This window comes from Belonocnema kinseyi, chromosome 5 (assembly GCF_010883055.1).
Source record: "Belonocnema kinseyi isolate 2016_QV_RU_SX_M_011 chromosome 5, B_treatae_v1, whole genome shotgun sequence".
In the NCBI taxonomy this organism is placed as follows: Eukaryota; Metazoa; Arthropoda; class Insecta; order Hymenoptera; family Cynipidae; genus Belonocnema; species Belonocnema kinseyi.
The window spans coordinates 96,220,944-96,235,352 of NC_046661.1; the positions used below are offsets into that span (position 1 = coordinate 96,220,944).

Here is a 14,409-nt window from a genome sequence, read left to right on the forward strand (position 1 = left end):
AACTATTTCCTCATTTTCTGTTTTTTCCCCCATATGCTCATTCCTAATTTCTAGACTAGATACCCGCTCTTCCAACTGCTTTATTTCTCTAGATCTCTGTTCAACGAATTTTCAACAATATAGTTTTTCACCAAATTAATTAATTTTTAACAAAGTATTTCAGTTTTTGACTAAATATTTGAATTAACAAAAATTTAATTCAAGAAAATAACGCTACTTTTTAGCAACCTGTTAATGGTAAAGTAATTATTTAATATGTATCTATCATATTATCAGCGAATGGTACTTTACCGACAGTAGATAACCATCCACAACCGTGGATGCATATCTTTGCTAATCTAAATTCACCTCATTCTATTTCAATACCAACTTTTATATCTCATCCTATCCTTTATCTATTCACGTAAATCTTTTTATATCTCTCTGTCTATCGAAATTCCCATCTATCTTTTCTAATCTCCTTTTTTCTATTTCCTCCTATCCTTTATCCATACAAGTCAATATTTCTTCTATCTCTTTGTCAGTCTAAATTCCCAGCCATCTTTTTTAATATCTTCTTTTCTATCTTATCCCATTCTTTATCACATCCAAACCTACGTTTATCAACGTCCATATAAATTGCAGTTTATCTTTTCCAATCCCGTCTCTTCTATCATACCCAATTCTGTAACTATCCAGTTTAATAATTTTCTATCTCTTCGTCAATATAAATTTAGGTTTACATTTTTTGATTGCCCTCTCTTCTATCTTATCCTTTGTCTATATTTGTCAATATTTTTCTATTTATTTTTTTAAATAAATGTCCATCTATGTTTATTAGTCTCCTCTTCTCTATCTCATCTTCTTCTCTATTTCATTTTATACTATATTTATCAACGTCTATATTTTTCGATTATTTTATAATCTAAATTTAAGTCACGATGTCTTTCTAGTGCGTGCTCAACAAAAAATTAATTTTTGGAATAAATTCCCTAACTTTTGGATCAATTCCCTCACTTTAAGGGAAAGAAAATGATAAGAATAATCAATTGCGGAAGATAGAAAAAGGTATAGACAAAGAAAAAAATGTATATTAAAGAGATAGAATAAGTAAAGAAAAAGAAAAGATTCTTTGGTTACGGAAGATAGAGAAAGAAATTAAAAAGATTGAAATTCGTAATAGATAGCCTAAGTGACACAAAAAGAGAAGAGTCCTTGATCACGAAAGTTGAAGAAAGATATAGAAAATAATTAAGGTTAACAATTGAAAAATACAGCGATTCAGGGATGCAAAATGACCCATTGAATGATAAAAAGAGAGATATAATAGTTCTATCTTTTTCCATCCTCCAATTTCTGTCTTTTTTAATCTTTCCACTTCCAGCAAAGCGAAACCTTCAGGTTAACGTGAACAGATAAAGGATAAAATGGGATAGAGAAGAGAGCATTGCAAATTATATGCGTAAATTTAGATAGACTAAGTGACAGAAAAAGATAAAAGTTTCTAGGTGTAATATAGGATGGGATAGAGAAGAGGAGATTAAAAAAGATAGAAGGGAATTTAGATTAACAGAGATAGAAAAAGTTTGACTCATATGGATACAGGATAGAATGAAATAGACAATAGAGGATGGATAAAGATAGATGTGTACTTACATCGCAAAAAATGAGAGACGTTCGTAGATCTGATACAATGAGATAGGGAAGAGGAGATTAGAAAATATAGACGGAAATTTAGATTAACAGAGAGATATAAAAATATTGACGAGTATTCTTAGATAAAGGATAAGATAAAATAAGAGGAGTTTCGAAAAGGTTGACAGAGAGATGGAAAAAGATTGACCTGGACAGATAAAAGACGGGATGAGATAGATAAGTATTGACGTGGATAAATAAAGGACAAGATAATATAGAGAAAAGGGGATTGAAAAAGATAGGTGAAAATTTATATTGAAAAATTGAAAGAACAAGATAATGTTGATAGATGTAAGATACGATGAGGTAGAGAAGACATTGCAAAAGATAGACGTAGTTTAATAAAGAAATAGAAAATATTGAAATAGGTAGACAAAGGATGGGATAAGTTAGAGGAGAGTGCATTGAAAAGATAAACTGAAATTTAGATTGGTAGTGAGAAACAAAGGGTGGACGTGGAAAGATAAAGAATGGGATGAGAGAGAAAAGACAATGTTGCAAAAAAATATACGTGAATTTAGATTGACAAAGAGATAGAATTGGATAAATTTTCTCTATCTCTTTCTGTATCAAAGATTAAAAATTATTTAAAAAGATAGCATCTGTAGCTTTTTAATTCTCGCAAGGAACGCTAGGTGGCTGAAGGTAAAAGTAACTACCAAGTGAAATCTGTAGTTCAAAATTAATGTTTTAACTGAAAATTTGCCTTTTTATTATAAAATTAATCTTATTGGTTGAAAACTCATATTTGTAGTTAAAAATGTAATCAATTTAATGAAAATTAACCACTTTTATTAAAAGCCATTTTTTCGGGTGGAATGTTAACCTTTTTTGAATAAAATATCAATTGGTAAATGTTTTGTCAAAAACATTTAACTTTAATAGAAATTTAAAGAAGAGAAAAGTTAAAATTAGAATTTTTCTAGCATTGATTACAAAGTTATTTGAAAGTACAGTTTTTCTTTTCAATTCAAACTTTAAAAATTAATCGGCCCGAAAGTTCACTCTAATGGTTTTAAGTACAAAAACGTTTTAATTTCGATTTTTTAGTCATTAAATATTTAGCAACATAAGCCTTAACGAAAAATATTCAAAATTATACAATTACAAAGCAAAAACCTTCCAAATTGAAAAGTTTATTTCTAAGCTCTCGAAAACCACTTTTACTACCTACTACGAATTTAAAACTGAACTGTAAAAGTTTCAGCTATTCTAAATTAATTAATGATTAATTTTTACATTTTAAACTAACGCTTTAATTTTAAACGTACGCTCTAATTTGAAAGACTCTCATTTATGAGGTTTCATTGAAATTATTCATTAAATGTTTAAAATTTAACGTTGCTTTAATTATTAAGGTTTTTATTTCGAAATCGTTTAATTTTGAACAATTTATCTGAATTATAAAGAAGAGAGAACCTTAACTGCGATTTGAAGTATTGTGAATTTATAGTCGATTAAATATTTTTGAATTCTTTAAACGAAATACAAATAATTTTGAATTTTGTTATCATGACATTATTATTCTAATGTGAACCTTTCCTATTATACAATTACATAGAAATAAAAGGTTTGAATTTATAAATGTATAATTTTGTAAGACTAAGATTCGAAACGACAACATTTTAAGTGTTTAGGTTATAAATAAAATAGTTGGAATTATTTAAATGAAAACCAAATACTTTTGTAGTTTGTTATCATGGTATAACTTACTATTTTTACCCTTTATATTTTTCAATTATTTCGCTGCAAGTAATTTTAATGTTATATTATCCAATTTTTAACAATTTTAATTTGAAATGACAAGAGGTTCAACGTTTAAGTTTCCAACATTTTCAATTGCAGTTATTTTAAGTAACCATGCATTTAGTTTCGATAATGTAAGTATAGAATTACTGATTAAGAATAAAATATTAAGGCAAAGTGGAGTATATAGAACACTTTTTTCCATCAGCTAACTATTAAATGCATTTTTAATGCATACAGGTTAGGTTCTCCTACCACAAAAAAAATATTACAAACTGAATTTTATACTATTTATTGAATAACAAAACTCACACAGAATCAAAAATTTTTTTTTTCAATGTACTTCTTAGTTTTCCAGATTCGAAAATTGTCCATGCTTAATAGGTTATGTTCGTTATCAGCGACGAGATACGATGACATTTGACATGTTTATTTCTTTTCCGTGACTTAAAAAAAAATTCGTTTCACTAATCAAAAGGTTTTTGTAGTCCACAACTGTGATATCGCTTCAATTGTACGCGTAATAACTCGATTTTCACTTTTCCACTTGTTCAACCATATTAGTTCAATAATATCTTGGACTAATACGCTTCGCATAAATTAGAACTCTGTAGGTAAAAAAGTGGAATTAAATCCCTTCATTTAATCGAAGAGCTAGCTTCATAAAACAGCCTTGATTCGGTGCCCAAGATTAAAACTCAATAGTTGTAAGAAAAACATTAATTCATCATCAAATGGCTACTCTGCCAGTCTGCAACTTTTGCATGTGAAAATGGCAGCCGGTTTTCCACGATGTATGATTTGCGAAAAAAATCAATAAGGTGGCCGCGTCAAATTTGTTTAAAAACATTCTTCAGGTCTCAACTAAGAGCGGTGTAACAATGGCAGAAGTTTGGTCGTTTGGAAAACCCTTGGCAGAAGATAATGAAAAGTCCCGGGAAACCCTCTCCAAAACCTTATACGGTTTGCGCGCCCAGCTTTTTTCCCGACATTCATCAGACCTTAGGTAAGATCTGTGTGTAATGGCAGAACTGTAGCATAATGGAAAATCTTTGGCAGAAGTAATTTAGTCAGAAAATGTCAATTAAATACAATTAAATTAAAATCACAGTCAATTAAATCACAGCGCGTCGGTAAGATTGAACTTTTACGTTTCAAAATACTAGACGCGCTCAGTTTAAACAACAATCAGCTGCGATTCTAATCATGCTAAAACGAAGCAGCTCCATGTATAAAATGCTCACATTGAAGTATCAAACGACGCTAATTCAGGCAAAGCGATACCCGATCCGTTGAATATTTTCTCACGTGAAATCTCAGCGTCTAAACAGCAGTGCGGCGATATAGATATATTTACTATGCTTCGCTCGTTCGACTCTGCTGGTTCTAATGACAACGAAAAGCGAGAATCAAGCGAATCTGTAACGTAGCAGCTTCGCGTGAGCAGTGCGCTGAATTGAAGCGCCGGATAATATGTGTTGGGAAAAATTAAACAATAATTCTTTAAATATCAAATCTCGCGTGCTCTTAAATTTAAATGGTGCACGTAAATAATTAAAGTAACAAACACCGTTCATACAATAAAGTGCCAGAGTTAAGGATGATGAACGGTCAAAGTTACGATAATGCTGTATTGAGATACTTGCAGATATAGAACACTATCAGATCAATTAAAGAACGCCAGCTGATCGAATGAGGTAAGATTTAGATTTCTTGCAATGCAATTTGTAAGCCGATTATTAATCTAACTTCGTATGTATTGCAACTACGCAACTTATCGCGTACCAGTATCAGTAAGTGATCAGTTGCAAACATAGATTACAATAATTATGTACTTCCAGCATCAAAAAAAATTGATTGGTTTTATTTTTTAATTCTTGTATTGTTATAAAATTCGTTTTGCGGTAAAATATACAAATACGTGCGCCTCAATTTTTGAAAGTAATATTCATTAATCTTTTTAAATAACAATTTTGAGCTTGCACATTTGATCCGCTGGAGTCATTTTTATAGCATGGCAAATATCCATTTAATTGTATCGACTCATTGTAAAAACTTGCTATAAACGTTCCTTAAATCAAAATTATTATTATATAATAAATAATATAATTAAATAAATATGAAAAAGATTTCCGTTTTCAAAATTTTATAAACAGAAAGAGGATCATTTTTTTATTGTTATGAGGTCTTTACGTTCATTAAATCAGGCCTATTCAACGTATAATCTAAAAACCATTTGGACTTATTGCTTCCTCATAGAGGAACCATTGTGATAATACATTTTTTAGATTCCGAAAAAAGAACATAGAAACATGTTTTAAGGTTGTAGGAGTCGAAATATAGTGTTATAAAAAATCTGGCTACGTGTATGTGTGGGTGCGTGAGTACGTCGCTCATCATATCTCGCCAACGCTTCGACTGATTTGAATCTAACAAGTCCTATTTTCTTCGTCTTTTCACAACGAAGGCGGCTGAAGCAAAAGATGTTTGTAATTTTTAGATTATGTTCATTTCATAACCTAAAAATGATTTGGTGCATCAGTTTTTTTCAATTTTTTATGACTCTAATATAAATTCAACTCTACAGACTCTAAACGTATTTAAAATATATTTAATTTTCTTGATTTTCGCGTTAAAATTTTTAGGTTATGTGAAACCCTTTTATTTTTGCAGCTTAAAAACCAACAATTCTTTCAAATCGATATATCTCGACTTGTATTTCACATAATATCAAAAAGTATGTAGGAGAAGGTAGGTAATAAAAAGTTGTATAAGTAAATTTTTAGCTCGAATGATTTATTCGTTTTTGAGAATTTTTAGGTTAAGTAAAAAAATGCGTTTTTGTTTTTCCAAGATAAATAAAGCAAAAATAAATATTTTTTATTGAAACTTACAAAAAAGGTAGATTCCATGATGATCTTTTATGTGAAATATAAGTCGAGATATATTAATTTGAAAAAAATGTTGGATTTTAGGTTATAAAAATTAAACGGTTTGACATAACCTAAAAATATTAACGCGAAAATCAAGAACAATTAAATCTCCTTTAAATACATGTAGAGTCTAGAGAGGTGAATTTATTTTAAAGCCATAAAAAATCGGAAAAACTGATACGTAAAATCGTTTTTAGGTTATAAAATGAACATAACTTAAAAATTACTGAAATCTTTTTCTTCAGTCGCCTTCGTTGTGAAAAACTGCTTTCTCTATGAGGAAGCAATAAGTCAACATCGTTGTTAGATTATGAGTTAAATAGCCCTAATTTAATGAAGCTAAAGACCTGATAACAATACAAAAATTATCCTCTTTCTGCTTTTAAACTTTTATAAACGGAAATCCTTTTCATATCTTAAGTATTTTCAAAATTATATATGAATAATATTTACAAAAAGTCGATTAAGAAAACAACTTTTAGTAGAAATTATTGATAATTTATTTTTTTTTTTGTGAGAAAAATTTTCGTTCAAGGAATGTTTATAACATGTTTTTACGATGAGTCGATACAATTAAATGAAGATTTGCCAAGTAGAAACATTTCGCTATAAAAATGACTCCTGCGGATGAAATGTGCAAGCTCAAAATTGTTAATTTTAGAAATTAATGAATATTGCTTTCAAAAGTGTAGGCGCAAGTATTTGTATATTTTACCGCAAAACGAATTTTATAACAATATAACAATTAAAAAAATAAAACCAATGAATTTTTCTATGTTGGAAGTTTATAAGTATTGTAATCTATGTTTGCAACTGATCACGTACTGATACTGGTACGCGATAAGTTGCGTAGTTGCAGGACATACGAAGTGAGATTAACAATCGGCTTGCAAATTGCATTGAGAGCAATCTAAATCTTACCTCATTCAATCAGCTGGCGTTCTTTGATTGATCCGATAGTGTTCTATATCTGCAAGTATCTCCATACAGCATTATCATAACTTTGACCGTTCATCATCCTTAACTCTGGCACTTTATTAAATGAACTATATTTGTTACTTTAATTATTTACGTGCACTATTTAAATTTGAGAGCACGCGAGATTTGATATTTAAATAATTATTGTTTAATTTTTCCCAACACATATTATCCGGCGCCTCATTTCAGCGCACTGCTCACGCGAAGCTGCTACGTTACAGATTCGCTTGATTCTCGCTGTTCGTTTTCATTCGAACCAGCAGAGTTTGATACTTCAATGTGAGCATTTTATACATGGAGCTGCTCCGTTTTGGTATGATTAGAATCGCAGCTGATCGTTGTTTAAACGAAGCGCGTCTAGTGTTTTGAACCGTAAAAGTTCAATCTAACCGTCGCGCTGTGATTCAAATTTTGTTACATATCCGATACAAAAGTGGAACAGGGTATGTCTCGAATGTTGTGAGTTCTGTCTGAAGAACTGCTCCATAGCGTCAGTTCTATACTTAAACCGGTAAAATGACAAGTTAAACGAAGAGATTTAATTCCACTTTTTCACCTACAGAGTTCTAATTTATGCGAAGCGTATTAGGCCAAGGTATTATTGAACTATTATAGTTGCATATTTTTTTCGGTGTAGTTAGCATCACTGGCGAGAAGGAAATTATCGACGATTAATTATAGCGAAATTATCAACCGAGATATATTCTATTTTTGGAGGTTATATCATAAAATTCTAAGCTAAACTAAATGGGGCCAAATACAGTCTAACAAGAACAAAAAGTATATAAAAAACCATGTGCCAATTCAATTAAAACAAATCATAAATTGAGACAAAAGGAAAACAAAAGGCCACACTATTTTAGTGAAATTTCCCTATGTAAATTGAAACAAATTAATACCTCAAGAATAGGAACAGAACTCAGAGTGATTACTCGCGATAAAAAAATGATAACTGAGGTGAAAATCGATGAAACAGTTCCAGATAAGACAATAGTTTAGTTCTTTGTAAGTTAAAATTCTCCACACATGTTGCTCCAGAAGCTGATGGACGAAAGATGAGAAATTTTCCGGCGTTTTCATCTTCTTTGACAACCGGCTGAATCCTGATTGGTTGAATTGGGACGATATGATTTGCGTTTACAGGGCCTGCTGAAACAGCAGAAATAGGATCTCAGGGATGTGGCTGGAATGGAAATTCGGTTTCTTCCAAATGACTCCCTTCTAAACCTAGTGATAATTTGTTCACCAGCTCGGTCCAAATGATGTTGAATTTACGTCCAAGACATCCTCTCCGAAGTATATGATCAACCAAGCTGACTGCTAAAATTCTTACTAAGACTCCATCCAAATTAGAAAGTCTAGCACCAGGAATCAGGCACAATCTATTCTTATGCTTAAACTATCTTGAAATATTAATCCAAGTCTTGGAAAACCGCGCAGCTGCAAGATTGTCGAGAGTCTAAGAATGAAATTGTTTAAAATGGAAAAACCGAAATAGTCTGAATCTTAAAATTCAAGGAACTTGTGACTTGCAAATATTTTGCAACGTCACATTAATTATTAGAAAATTGCATTTTTTGTAAACTTTGAACGATTTTTTAATATTGACAAAATTTTTTAAGTATATAAAGCACCCGGTCGAGTATTTGAAATAAAAAACACTTTTCTAAGAAAATATTGCTATGAATCGTGCCAAATTGATCTGAATGCATATTATAGGTTATGTCGGCGTTGAACCTGCTGAACCTGTAACACTTTTTATTGGCACAGAAGAAAATTAATTTTTTCTTCTCAGTCCACAAGTCTCACTTCATTATTAATGAAACACTTTTATTATTTGTAATTACTACTTAACATAAACTATATTTTTTTACCCTTGTATCCATTTGAAGTTTCGAATGCAACCATGAAAACTATGATAAACTTAATCCGAAGATGCACGGTCTTGACCGAATGACCAATCCGAATGCAACTTTAATGGCGCGAAATATGAAAATGCCCCTGTACAATGGCTTCTTCCTTGCTGTTGTGCAATTCGGCTAGCAATCAAGTTTGCCATGTACGTAAGCCCCAGCGTTGCCACCCTGTATAATAATATAATAAATAATAATAAATTCATTTAATAATGTTGTGTAAGTTAAACAACATTAATTTATGTTTTAATAAAATTGTAAAAATATTCTTTAGAATAATCAGAAAAACTAAGAATCTGAATTCTCATTAATATGTGAATTTTACTCCATCGAAAGTTCCACCAAAGAGTTGAAAAAAAGCAAAATATGTTGTTTTTTTTAATCCACTTAGAAAAATGTAATGGGAGCGTATTGAAAGGAATTAAAAAAATGTAGGAATGCAAAAACAGGAATAGAAAGACAGAGAATAATGTCACTTTGAAGACAAAAACCTAGTCCTTTTAATGGATAAGTTATAAATATAAAATAATTATGTTAATAGAAATAATTTGTAGTATTGATAAAGAATTTTTTTGTAATTCTGCTTAAAGATGAACTAATGTTGTTTACCTTACACAAAATTATTAAATAAATTTATTATCATTTATTATATTATTAAATCTAGAATTTTTATAAACAATATAAAATATTATAATTAAAATCACTCAACCGTTATGGCAGACAAAAAATTGAAATTTCCAAACTGTTCAAAATAAACCAATAAATTGCTTTTCCTTGAAGAGTTTTCCGCTATAACGAAATTTAAATAATATATCGTCATATTAGGAAAATTCCTGGAAATTTATCTCATTCATGAGACTTAAGCAGATGAAGGAGATATTATTTTTCATGGTTTCTTATCCATTAATCACTAATATCGTTATTGAGAAATGCAAAAGGAAAATCATTTGTATTTATGTATTACGAAAAATATTCACGACGTGGAAACTTCTGATTGAAGGTTGCATATGAAATGTGTAACCTCATGTGTCAAGATCTATTCATTAGTTTATTTTATATCATAGAAAAAAATGAATTATTAGATCAATTAATCATTTAGTAAAGAAAATTTTGTTTTACAAATGCAGAAATATGGCGCCAAACGAAGAAATTGATTTTAAGCTTCAATATACTGCGGCAATTATAGGTAAGTCTTCATTAACTTTTTATGTTTCTTTGCTATTTTCCTTCAATTTTCAAAGAAATTTCAAAATTATAAATCATTTAAAATTTACGATAATAAAGCCATAATAATTATTTAATGAAATATGTAAAAATTACATCATTTCTTGTGGGGACCTAATTTTAACATTTAAAATGTTATTCGTCGGTTATTATTGCAGTTGTGAAATTATATAAAATTCGTTCAATTTTAAATTTAAATTTCGTTTTATTTTTTATTTAAGTAATAATTACTAACAATTCTCTAAATATTCCTTAAAAATGTTATAGCAACAATATTTAACGATATTTAAAAAAAATTTTTAAACTATTTTTTCAGTAAAATAGATGTATGAAAAAACTTCTTAAACAATTTTTTGTGTTAAATAACAAGATATTGTATTGATATTCGCGTACAATTTTTGTTAATTTGTTATTTTTTCTATATGATTGTCGCAGCAAAAATGCTTGAAGAATACTTGAAGACTACTTGAAGAATTGTTTCACTACAATGCTGTCATAATTTTGTGTATTTTTTACAAAAGTTTGATTCTCAAATTTTGTAACTTCCACATAAATAATATCTAATACTAACCAAAAATTTAGTGCATGTTAAATTAAAAATGAAAAACCAAAAATTTGTGTAAACCAATTTCTAAAATAAAATTTGTTATATAAGGAATTATTTAAGAAAAAGGGATTTTAAAAGGTTTTGGTTTAAAAGAATTTTTCAACTGTAATATTGTTCTTATTTCGGATTCTTACTGCAGTGCAAATGTTTTCATAAAATGTTCTTTTTAGTAAAAGTCTTTTAGTAAAAAATAAAGAATTTCTCAAAAAAGAAGAATATTTTACAACCCAGTGGGCACAAAATTTGGCGACGTCCTTACGACATCGTTATGACATCTCTACGACAACTTTACGATTTGTAATTTTGTAATTAACTTAGTAATTTTCTTATTACAGTTTAAATGTTTTCATCGATTATACGTCGCGATGAAATTGTTAGAAAATATTTCAAGCATTATTAGTACTTGTTAATAATATGAAACTCAAATCAAGTTTAAATTTAAAAAGTTGTATATATTCTTACAACTTTGATAACTCTTTAATGGTTTCTTTCTTACAAATCTGACCAAACATCTTCAATTTGTAAATATCAAGTCAAAATGTTTTTATTTCTCTCACAAAACTTCATTACTAATTATTCTGGTTTATAAAACATACAGGGTTTCGCAAATGTACCAGAATGGCTAAATATTTCCACACATAAGATATTTTTTAAGAAAGTCAAGGTAATTCTTGAAATAACCATCAAGGAGGAACCTTCAAGGTTTTTTATAAGGTCAACTTTTGAAATTGGAAACCCCCTACTTTACATCGGCAACCGATAGAGCAGGAAATTTCACGTGTAAATATTTACCCAGGATATAGGTAAATTTCAACCTTGAAGGTCACTATAAGCTCATTTAAATTTTACATTTTCTGAAATATCTTTATCAATCGATAATGTAAAAAGGGGGGTTGTAATGGAAAAATTGACCTTGAAATGACCTGGAAGATAGTCTTTTAGGCCAGGCTTAAGGTCAATACTGAATACGCTTGGTTAGAGTTAGTAACTTTGCTCGTTACGAAAAAAAATGGAAAAGTTTTTATTTCCAGAGCTTTTAGACCTTGTTTCAGTTTGAATGACCTTAGAGTGACCCTCAAGGGGTTTTCAAGGTCAAAGTTAAAAAAATTAAAGCCCTCTTTTTTACATCGGAAATCGATAGAGCAGTAAATTTTACGTTTGAATATGTAATCAGTCCATAGGTTCAATTTGACCTTGAGCCTGAGGTATGCAGACGTTGTTTAAGTTTAAATGAACTTAGGGTGACCTTCAAGGTCACAATGTTCCTCTGACCAGGGTAGAGATTTGAACGCAACATTTTTCGAACTATTGATTGCCGATGTAAAAAAGGGTGTTTCCATTTTTTAAAGTTAACCTTGAGAAAACCTTGAAGGTCAATGTCGAAATCAAAGCAGAGGTCACTAATAAATTCCTCGTTAAAAGTTACTTCAAGAATCACTTTGAACTTCTTCTAAAATATTTTACCTGAAAAAAAGGATAGTCTATCCTCAGAAATTTGGCTTTAGAATCAAAGTTTGAAATGTTTTCTTCAATTGCACAATTGACATCATTTGCAGAAAATACTGCAGATAGCTCGCTTTTAAAGCATAGCCTTCCTCGCTTTGCGTCACCTCGCCTCGCCACGCACGCATGTCGCTATTTTCTCGCTATGCATCGCATTGCCAGCCTCTACCTCCGCGGCTCACACCGAATAATTATCTACTTTTTACAGTATTTACAGTTTTCTCACATAAAATTCTTCTCCTATTTACAATCCTTCCTTCTTCATTCCTCTTCCTCCTTCCTACTTTTCTTTTCCATCTTACCCAACACCCTCTTTACATACGCTACTGCCCTTGAAATCCCCCTTTCATGCAACAATACCTCCATTCTTATCCTACTTATTTCCACCTCCCTTGCTCTCTTTTCTCAAAAAAATATTGCGTTCTCTTCCTTAGCATAATCTACACATAGTTCCTGTTAAGCCTTGATTCTTTTATTTCCTCCTCTCCTTCTGCCTGCTTTATCTCCATGCCATTCTTTCAAACCAACTCATAGACCTCCCTTTCTTTCTCGTGCATCTTTCTCATTTCATATATCTGCAATCCATTCGTTCTAAAACACCTTTCCTTTTCCACCTGCAGCTTCGAACTCCTACGTCTGTTCTCTTTCTCCCACCAACAATTCCTAAACAGCTTACTTCCCCCTTCTTCCAAAAATTTTTTCTCATGTTTACACGCTCGACTCCCCACTATAATTCCTAAATTCGTTCTTTGTGTCTCCCTGCTGACAATATAGTTCAGCGTATTTCTTGCCAACCCCAGTGTCCACTTTACATACCTCTCCTCTATCCTATTGACCTCCTCACTTATCTTCCACACCCACACCTGCACTCCGTAAAATAAAACACTCATCACTAGCGAATCAAACAATTTCATTCTCCTTACAAAATCATCTGCAAACCACCTTTTCCCTAGCCCCTACACCTGTCTCATCACCACATTTTCCCTTCTCACCCTCTCTTCAATATGACGATCCACTCGCCCATTCATCCGAAACAAGAAGCCCAGGTACACAAAACTTTTCACCTCCTGTACCGCTTTTCCCTTCCGCCTCTACTCCCTTTCCTTGTGTCTCCCACCTCTTTCCTGAACACCATGACCTTTGGCTTGTCCGCATTTAACTCTAACCTCTTTTTGTCCGAGTATCTTTTCAACCTTTTCATCATTTCCTTTAAAGCCTCTTCGCTCTTTGCTAGTAGAACTCCTCCTAACCTAACTCCTCTTACCACTCCCGATGTTAGCTTACTTTTCATATCCGCGATTAAAATTGCAAAAAGCGTTGGGCTAGTCGGCAACCTTGCCTTAACCCCCTATCCATCCAGAAACTCTAAGAGATTTCCTCCCCTCCTTTCACCCTATCTTTCGTCTTCTCATATTCCCCTCTCGATCAGGCTTACCTGTCGTCCCCTCGCTTCCATTGCCTTCTACAACCTCCCCCTATCCATGGAAGGGAACGCGACTTTTAGATCTACAAACAAGGAGTACACTTTGGAATCCTTTTTGGTTAGTTCTCTATCCATTACGTGCGACAAGACGTAAATATTGTCAATAGAACTCCTTCCCTCTCTTAAGCCCGCATGCGTCTCCGGCAATATTCCCTTCCCCTCAACATCCTTCCGTAGCCTATCTGCCAACAACATCGCGTATATTATGTGCGCCGTATTCATTAGTGATTCCTCTATAATTTCTCTGCTTTTCCCTATCCCCTTTTTTATCCAGTGGTACGATCAACCCCTCCCTTCACCCTATTTGAAATCCCTCCCCCTCCATACTTTTTTCACTACCCCCTTCAG

The 14,409-nt window shown here is 31.5% G+C and overlaps 1 protein-coding gene across 5 annotated transcripts in view; it reads left to right on the forward strand.

Annotated features, from left to right (window-relative positions):
• LOC117173489 (facilitated trehalose transporter Tret1-like) overlaps nt 1–14,409 on the forward strand; it is a 35,122-nt gene that overhangs the window by 18,349 nt on the left and 2,364 nt on the right. For all 5 annotated transcript variants that reach the window (XM_033362102.1, XM_033362100.1, XM_033362101.1 and 2 more), the window contains one exon: nt 10,372–10,430. Coding sequence is in view for 3 of the 5 variants with exons in the window: in XM_033362100.1 (XP_033217991.1) it covers nt 10,376–10,430 (55 nt within the window). In the remaining 2 variants the exon portion in view is untranslated. The remainder of the gene's footprint in view (nt 1–10,371; nt 10,431–14,409) is intronic.